General features: G+C 38.2%; 1 protein-coding gene across 3 annotated transcripts in view; it reads right to left on the reverse strand.

Annotated features, from left to right (window-relative positions):
* Positions 1-2,095, reverse strand: part of LOC105271302 (nephrin) — a 25,279-nt gene extending 23,184 nt beyond the window's left edge. For all 3 annotated transcript variants that reach the window (XM_011312766.1, XM_011312767.1, XM_011312768.1), the window contains exons 1-2: positions 1,971-2,095; positions 1,599-1,772 (exon numbers count right to left, since the gene is read on the reverse strand). In XM_011312766.1, coding sequence (XP_011311068.1) covers positions 1,599-1,772; positions 1,971-2,049 — 253 coding nt within the window. In that variant the 5' untranslated portion in view covers positions 2,050-2,095. The remainder of the gene's footprint in view (positions 1-1,598; positions 1,773-1,970) is intronic.
* Between the last annotated feature and the right edge of the window lie 7,570 nt (positions 2,096-9,665).

The raw sequence follows: 9,665 nt of genomic DNA on the forward strand, positions 1-9,665 counted from the left end.
ATTTCTAGAAATCTTTTCAGAATTTTTTTTTATTCAAAAAAAAAATCGGGAAACAAAGCAATTTTATTTTTGGAAAAGGTCTTGAATTTTTTTTTACGTTTTCCGATTTTTTTTCTGCTTCATAAATTTTCTGATGTCTTCCAGAAATTTTTTGAAAATTTTGAAAAAATATTCCGATTAAATTTTATTAAATTTTACGCGGGGCCCGAAAGCAATAAAACAAATTGAAGGAGAAAGAGAACACTCGAGAAAGACGGGAACGATCGGTTTTGGGCTAGTGGTTAATCCCAGAAGCACTAACGTTACGAGACACGCTTGTAATCGTTAATCCCAGAGGAGACAATACCCTAGAATATCCCCGAAAGGGCATTTTCCTCGTGGCATAAATGTCCATCCATTCTCGAGTTCAACTATACCCCGGGTTCCCTGTGTATTCGGGGAGGGCAGCAATTGTACACTTGTCCTCTGTAATCCTCGACGACATTCCCATAAATTACGCAAAAGGTTGTTTGTTTCACCGTTATTATATGATTTTTGTGTCGAGAAAAAAGTTTTTTTATGCCCATCGACGATCCGGGTGCCAGAGGGGGAACCATAAATTCTCGTCGGTTATTGCACATGTGGAATTGGGAAATTTTAGGGTCACCGAGCCGGCAGTTGGCAATGCATGTTCAAAATACATTTGGATACCATGGATTATTAACTCCAACGCGGCAATTTTCCGAGACTCCACAACAAAAAGAAAATTACCGGAAACGTCTCGAAAAATTATCCGATCACTGGCATTTCCTTCTAAAATTATTCGTTCAATGAATTCGTTTCACAATTATGTGATTCCGCTACAGTAGTGAGAGTCAACGTGCTGTCCGGCACTTGTCTGAATTTTTTAGGAATAATTGAAATTATTTATCCTACGATTAATTCCTTTCCTTTCGTCGCAGAATCTATTTTATTAAATTCATAAACCCCGTTTCTTGGATCAAGCATTTTCTTCGGTAACGTGAAACTTTTTTTTCTCAACCCGGGAAAACCTGGGGTACAGAGAAAAACGGCCTGACCCAGTTCCAGGTAAACTTTGTACCTCTGAAAACCTCAAACAGTATTGGATTACACTACTGACTGGTACCAGTAAAAAAAGCAATTACTCAAAAACAAGTATCAACGGGGTTTATCCAGTGCCTCAGTGGGGAAATTAAAAATTGAAATGAACTATAAATTTTCGGTGGATTTTCCCCGAAAATGAAAGGGCGAGTATCAAAGGGAGGTAGAATGAAAAGGGCTTGGAGGATATTGGTCCTATCCCCGACGGAAATATCGAGTGACTGAGGAAATTGTGTCACTGACCACAAGAGCCAGAACTCCACACGTTCTCCAAATCTCTCACTACCTCGTATCCCATCTACTCCAAAGCTCTGGAATAATCTCCACGTTTTTTCAATTTAACAATCACAAAGAAAAATGAGAAAAATGAGAGAATTTCACCGGTCATTTATTCAGGAATATAACGTAATCCTTCTTTACTCTCTTTAGAAAATTATTTTCATAATCGGTAAATTAAATTCAGATGTCAATAATAAATAGGAATAAATGGTACTTACATATGACGTTCAGATGGGCATTAGCTCTGATGGCTTTACTCTTCCCGTAGGGACCAACTTGACACTGATATTCCCCATCGTCAGTCAATGAAGCATCGGTGATTGTCAGATTATAAACCCCATGTGCCTGATCTCCCTTTAACCTCAACCTTGGATACCCCACAATACTGCCCCCTGAAAAAAAAATGTTTTCCATCAAATAAAAATCGAATCATAATCCCAAATCCATCAATTCATTGGAATATTCTCAAAATTTGAACAAAAGATTTACAAAATGACTCGTATATTTTTTTTTATCCAGAAATAATTGTTAATGAGATGTATATATTTTATAATTGTGAGAATGAGATGTGAAAAATCAGTTTAACCTACCAGGTTGAACGACGAAAGCAAATCCATCTTTTGCCCATTGAACGATTCCCATTCGATTAGCAACAACGCAAGGAATCATAACCGATCCTCCCTCCTCCACCGATTTGTTCACTGGCCTCACTTGGAAGAATTGTTGACTTATTTCGCCTGAAAATAAAAATAAATCGAAATTACGACAAATTGAGACAATTAGACGATCGACTCAGTCATTACTCCCGTAATTATATGATCGGTATTCATCGGGGAATGAAATCCATCGGTTCTCGATTCTCCGGATTAAATCCTTCTTGTCTCGCGACCTTTTTATTTATTTTTTTTTTTCGCGGGGGAATCCACTGGCGCAGGGAATGAAATAAATGTTGTATCAATACAACTCACTCCACGATACAAAACCAATAGACGTAACAACGATAAACCCATTGAGCAAAGTAAACGGATTTGTATTCTGCAGCTGAAGATCGATGTTGTATATTTGATATCAGCGGTTGACAATAAAATTTACTGAGGCTGTATTATTATTATGGTTTATCAAATAAATAAAACCAGTGGCTGTGGCAAGGACTGGTATTGATACAGGGAATTATTGTTTGTCTTTGAAAATTTCTGTCCAGAGAATCCATTAAATTCCCTCACGAATGATCTGCTATTCTATTGCGACAATAGAAAATAAGAATTGCTCTGTAATTGTTCTACGAAATAAATTGAATATCAATAAATTAAACGACGAATAAATTTCGATTGTCTCACCTCGAGAATTTTGTGGATTCGATAAAATTTTGGGGATTCGAACGGAATGAATGGGCAATTCCATAAAAAACACTGGGGGAAATCTCGCCTGCCAAAATAAGCCCGCGAAATAGATAAATAAAATAAATGCTCGGGAAATATATCCATTTTTGGGCATCGCCTTGAAGTTTTTCAATTTCAGTGTGAATTGGTGCGCGTAATTTGATGCACAAGGTATTGGACGCTCGGGTGATGCAACGTTTTTGGCATTTGTATGCGGCAATTCATCGTGGAAACTCCTCTCTTCAACAGGGTGTATATAGATTGAGTTTAAATCGGGAGAGGATGAGGAAAAGACGTGAATTTTACGACTTACGTTATTTTTTTTTATTTCATGGATTTTCCGCGGAAGAAAGGAACGGTTGATTCGCTGGGGCGAGTTATCGGAGTTGAATCGTTGTGACGTAATCAAATCACTTTTGTTACGCGTGAAGAGAATCCTCTACTTGTCCATTTCCCAAAACGTTAATCATGCGGATAAACGATAATGCGATAATTAATATTATTTTTTTAGAGAGGAAAAATTTTTGCGCCGCCAATTTTCTGGAAGTCACGGAAAAATTATCGGACAATTTCCTACGTTTTTATTTCTGAATAAATACCGTAGATAATTGAATATACATAAAATGCATGTACCCGAGACATGCGTGTAATCATCCGCCGTAAATTACCGGAAAATGGCGTCCGACGAGACATATTGAGTGAAATTGCCGTAACAGTTATAATTTTTCTATCCCGATTTTCATTGAATTTTCGTCGTGAGGTTTCCCTTCACGACAATGATCTCTGCATTCTCCATAAATAAATTGAAAAAAAAAGTACAATGTTTCTTGCACATTCGCGTTAACTCGTCTCTCACCGGAATGCCTCTGTTTTCAGAGCATTTTGCACAGGGGTTATGTACCACGAGAATTAATGCTCCAAGATCCGACGTGTAAAACGAGGGGCGTGGATTCACCATTTTGTTTCCTTATACACCGAGTTCTTCTATATATTCATACATACATCTTTAGGAAAATTGCTTCTTATACCGACCAAGTTTGCCCTTTTGTCGGCACCAAACCACCAGCCAGCGTTTTCCGGTTATGACGCGGTTCAGCCATTTTGTCGGAAAAATATATTTACCCACAATATCATATTCCGATATATTCCTCCCACCATACCAATTATGGATTTTCCACATCGAATCTTTCCAGAATACACATAAAAGTTATATAAATCCGCGCTTATATACATTTTTTTTATGCTTCACATAAATTTTTGGAATATTGAGAGAATATATTTAATGATGATAAATATATTATGAAGATAATTACTCGATTAGAGAAAATATTTTGACTTGACGGAATTGAATTGATTTATGAGAATTTTTTTCATGTGTAATTTTTCAATTGCTGCACATGTAATTGAATTCCTATGTACAGGTGTGTATGTAAAAATATCAACAGATCGATAAAGAAATTCTTGGATAAGATCGGAGTGCCAGTTGGACCTGTCGTTGGGAGGAATTAAAAAAATTAAGTACGATGTCCTCCAGCAATCCGGATTTTCACTCATATAAAGACACTTTTTATGGTAGCATAAAAAAGTCATACTGCTGAATGGAATTGAGAGATACCCATACGACTCTCACTTGGAAGCTCTAAAATCTCGGCACATGACGGCTCTCACATTTTCAGTTTTTAAATTTCCTCATCACGATACACCTCATACCACTCGATCGAGGATAAATCGTACGGGTTTTTAAATCGATGTCTCAATTATCGCTGGTGTACTGATAAATCGAGGCAATTCAACTCCACAACACGAACCGGCTAAACGCTGAATTAATCTCCGCAAAACACCGGAAGTGCCAAGTTATCGTTATTAATAATTGAAAGAAAAGGAAAATGTTTGATCGGTACTCGCGATAAGATTGCAATTTCCATTTTCAGTGGTAAATATATTTTTTTATGTCAATATATTTTTTTCTATTTGCATTTTCTAAATGCCTGATTGCGATATTATTATCTTGAGGATCATTTTCACGCAATCCGCGAAATTGAAAGATAAAAATCGGTGGAGAAATGTTTTTTTCACTGCGTAAAACCGCAGAAACCGGGTACTTCGGCTTCACTGGTTTAATGATAGGATGTTATCACTCGGGTGTTGCCCTCGTGACAATATATTGCCATTTTTTTTTCAGTACATTGACGCTAATTGAGGCTTGAGCGCAATTATCTGGCGGCGAGTCGTCTCAATTTCTTGGTGCAGCTTTTCACTCGTGGATTCATTAATTATGCCACTGCAGTAATTTGTTCAAACAGAGAAATAGCGGATAAATCGAATAAACAGTCGAGGGGGATTGAGTTATTTTCGAAAATAATCGTTGGCGAGAATTCTAATAAGGGAAACCAATCTCCAGGGGGGCATAACAGGTTGTAATCGGTAGAAATCGGTAGAAATCGGTAGAAATCGGTAGAAATCGGTTGGGATCGGTTGGAATATCGCGATGCATCGTGCAAATACAAGTTCAGAAGGCATTTATTCAGTGAACGATAAGAATTCCTTGAGATTAAATGACTCCATATTCCCAGTGATAAGAGATATCGGTGCAGGAACAACCGGCTAAAATCGAATACCGGTTATTCTCACCAACATGATTTGTCATTGCGATAATCACACGGCCCACCATTTTCAGTGTCTCACCGGGACTTCATTCTCGTTGTTGTAATTTTATACCAATTATTATCACTGTTATTACAGACTTCCAGGATAAGGAGACCGTGTGCAGAATAAGCAGTTGAGTCTGCACAACTCCTCTATGACCTCCGTGTACATACATTTCGCATAATACACCTCTTCACTGTAATTTATCTCGGGGAAAAATTTACTTTTATCAAGTATATCTCACTCTCCTCAAGAAACTTCTTCAAGGAAAATTCGAGAGGACGCGAGAAAAACCGCGCGCACTTTTCCGATGTTTTGTCGAGAGTTGATAATTAATTTCAAATTTATTCCAGTAATTTTCCATTTTCTGTGAATGGTTTTATAGGGTGACGTGAGATTCAATCGAATGCATCTTATTTTTGAATTAATTATATTATTAATTATAATCTAGTTTTGGGATTATTTTCTGGGGGTTGTATTTTCGTTGGAAAAAATTTCTCTCAGGGCGATTATTGTTCTTACTCGTTGGGTTCTTGCACGAAAACTCATGCAAGTTTTTTGCCACCAGATTCCCAGATGCCTTATACCTCATCAGATAATGAACGTGGACAAAGTTTCCCCTACATTTTCTCGTATTTTTCTGCCTCAAATATTTACATTAGCAGTATACCGTGTGCGCCGGAAAAAAAAATTCAGGAAAGAGGATGAATAAAAGGGGAGAATACTCTGGAGTTTAAATTTCTGTGGTTGCAGATATTTTGTATGTGTGGTTGATAAAAGAGCAGAAGTCATGGCATGAGGTATATCATGGGGTACTTAAAACTTGAACCGATTTTCACCAAAAATACTCCAGAAAAAAAAACCTGGAGATGAGTTGCAGTTCTCATTAATATTGAAATATATCGGGAACAAGAACTGATATTGAAATTTTTGTTATGACCTTTTTTGCAGAGATCATTATGAGCTACAAAAAATGTTATTACAGAATTTTAATATCTCCTCTGAATTTCGAGATATTTAGGGAAAATTCACCGAGTCTGTTTGTCTTTTGGGAAAATCGCCGATTTTTTTTTTGACGATGAAAAATACATGACATTGCGCAACTGAAATATTTAAAAAGCGGGTAATCCTGTTGGATTGAGGCGCAGGCGTACTCCAGAATCTCTGTGAAGAGAACAGTGAGAATCCGAGTGGAGCCTCAGTAGGTTAGGTAAATCCTCGAGATTAAAATCCATATGACAAATTTGCGAAAAAGTTTGCGAATGAGATTTGCAGTTTTCAGGTCGCCAGTGGAGAGGGAACTGAGAAGTACCCAGAAGGCATTACATTTGGAGGATTTTTTTTTTTATTTCAAAATACAATTTACGATCTCCAAGAAAAAATATGACAATTCCATAAAACACTCCGATTCCGACTACCACTCCGTTTTCAATGAATATCTCGCAATCTAAAGCAGATGGCAAAATTTTAGTCATAACTTTTTTTATAGCTCTCGATTTTCTCTGAAAAAAGTTTATCACCAAAATTGCGGTATCTCCTTGTGTTCCGGAGCTATTCCCGATTCTATTGATTTAGGTGATGAAAAAAATGTTTGACGAATAAATTTTTCGCCAGAAATTTCGATTGATTTGGCTATTAAATTGCAGAATTTTATGGCCTTAAAAAATATTGGGGAATTTGGTAATTGTTGAATTTTTGAGAGTTTCAACGCGGAATAAATATATTTTCGGGGAATTTTTAGCCTCAGCGTGAAAGAAAAAAGCTATCATTGTGCAAAGAGCAATTAATCGTGGAGTGAGGCTGGCAGGTAGTGGTCTGAAAGCTCGTAAATAATCGCTGGTCCGAGCCCCAGTGAAAATATTCCCTTTCGTGCCTAGAGTGAAGTACTCACTCGTTTTCCGAGTGCCCTTTTCAAGGAGGCTGACCTCGTAAACAGACCTGGGGAACAACGCCACGAGATAACTGAATAGCTCAGAAACGACAATTAAAGGGAAAAACCTTGGAGAAAAAATAATGGCCGCGGATAAATGAGCGGTGGAGTAAGAAAATAGATCATGAAGACGGGAAAAACCTTGAATTAAGAAAGTAAACGAAGAGTCCCGGGGCAAATGAAAGGGCTCAACCGGAAAACCAAGTTGTAAGAGTTTTCTACGACTTTTCTCTCATTCCCATTCATTTGAATTTAAAGAGATCAACTTGAGGTCCAGTCACTCGTTACAAAGCTGAATTTTCCCCTGAACCCATACAGGGAAAAAATAATTGCCAATTTTTTTTTTTCAATTAGATGGAACCGAACATTTGTAAGGAAGAAACAACTCAGTGAAAAAAAAATGAGAAAAATGAAACAAGTGATGCAATTCGATATCTCCGGATGACAGGAGATTTGAGTGGCGTCAAGACGCGTGATATTGACCCGTGGCGTCTTGTCTACCTATATAATGCTCTGATTATGGGTCTACGATTTCACTCGGTGTGACAACGAGAGGGTTAATACCGAAATGGAGGACAATAGGTAGACGTATGTAGAGGTGATTAGTGTGTTCCCTAAGTGGCAGAAACCATTAAGGCCACTGTGCTATGGCGTTAGTAGAGAGTTTGAATAGTTCTTGGTTTAAGGCGATGTGTGGCAGGGGTCTGTGTCTCTTCTCTTTGCCTTGGAAATGCCACCAGAGATATCCAGGTATGTCCCTATATGTCAGGGGTATGAGGGGAAAGTCGAAGACCTGGGACCTCCAGTGGTGGGGAATCACTATGGCCAAAGTTTTCGCTTATAATGCTCATTGTGCGGGACGAGGCCGTGTGCTCGTTAGTCAAGAGCCATCATCTTGCCTGTGGGTTTCTGGGTATGTGACTAGCCCAGATTTTACCATTCCCATATTCAGAGATGGCAATGTCTCACTGCAAGACATCCACCCAGGTAAAAAATACAAAAGGAATTCATTAATTGTCTGATTAATTCACGTGCTCCATATTTTCACCACTTTCCACAGAGAGAGAGAGAGGCGATTGCCAATTTACGGATGGAAAATTTGTGTGAAAATTTATATCGCAACTAGCTTTCACATCGGGTGAAATCGAAATCGATAATCCATCATCTTGATTCTCCACAGGATCAATACGCCGCTGAATCAGTTTATGGAATTTTTTTTTTTTTGTTAGACTCAATCGACAATAAATCCCCATCAAAAGTTGGAAGCAGTTGACCAAGGGTTCTTGGCAATTTCTGCTGATGAGAGAGTTAAAGTTGGCTGATAACAGCACCGAAGATTCAACTGGGAGAATCGACTTTATAGCGACATCAGAGAGCGAAAGATTGGAATATATTGCTAGCAATTCAGCCACCTGTGATGCCATCATCGAGAAGAGCACCGTCAAATCTTATTCACCGGTTGCCCAAGGGGGAGCTACTCAAACCGGATGCTGTCAATTACCCTGGGATAAGAATAACGACAGAACTGACCTTGGTACCAGTCGTACAGTCAACTTATCCTTCTTCTCGAACACTTAAACCACTCCCCACTACTTTTACTACCCGCTACATCCGACACGAGTTGATGGTGCACCAGTGTATACAGATATAGTATTTGCCACCTGAAATTTATGTGCGAAACCGTAATCCTGATAATCTCCAGAGGCGAAGTTGCCTGCCACTGTACTACCAACCCACCCTGGAACCACCCTGGAACCTCCCCCTCGCCATCCCCACTTTTCCGTGATCGTCCTGGCGTTCTCCACTGATTTATTGTACTTAATGTGCGCCACGACTCGGGGGTTAACACCGGGTAGTTTCAACCCTTTTCGAATAACGAACACTTTAGACGGTACTTCGCCAATGGCTGAGGAAAACGGATGAGGAGAGTCGTGAAATACTAATTCAATAAGATTTATTCACTTTTTGATGCCTTCGGGATGGGGGAATTAAATTGGGGGATTTTGAAAAATAAATTTAATCCACCGAAATCATGAATAAAAAATATTTTCAGGTTTTTCTCTTTTTCTTTTCTCTCTCTATTTTGCAAAAGTTTGTATTTGTCAGCGAGGGGGGGCGGGGGTGATTGTTAATGGTGCAATAATTTTTTTGTGTCGAATTTATTATGGATATATTTATATTAATGACAATTAAATTTTTTTTTTTTAGTGTATGTTTTGTTGGAAGTTGCGAAAATTTTTTAACTGTGCTTATTCAAATGTTTACCATCTGCCGAGGGCTATAAATAAATTTGTTAACGCTACCCGAATTTATTCAATATTTGATTGCCA

Source organism: Fopius arisanus, unplaced genomic scaffold (genome assembly GCF_000806365.1).
Source record: "Fopius arisanus strain USDA-PBARC FA_bdor unplaced genomic scaffold, ASM80636v1 scaffold00106, whole genome shotgun sequence".
Taxonomy (NCBI): Eukaryota; Metazoa; Arthropoda; class Insecta; order Hymenoptera; family Braconidae; genus Fopius; species Fopius arisanus.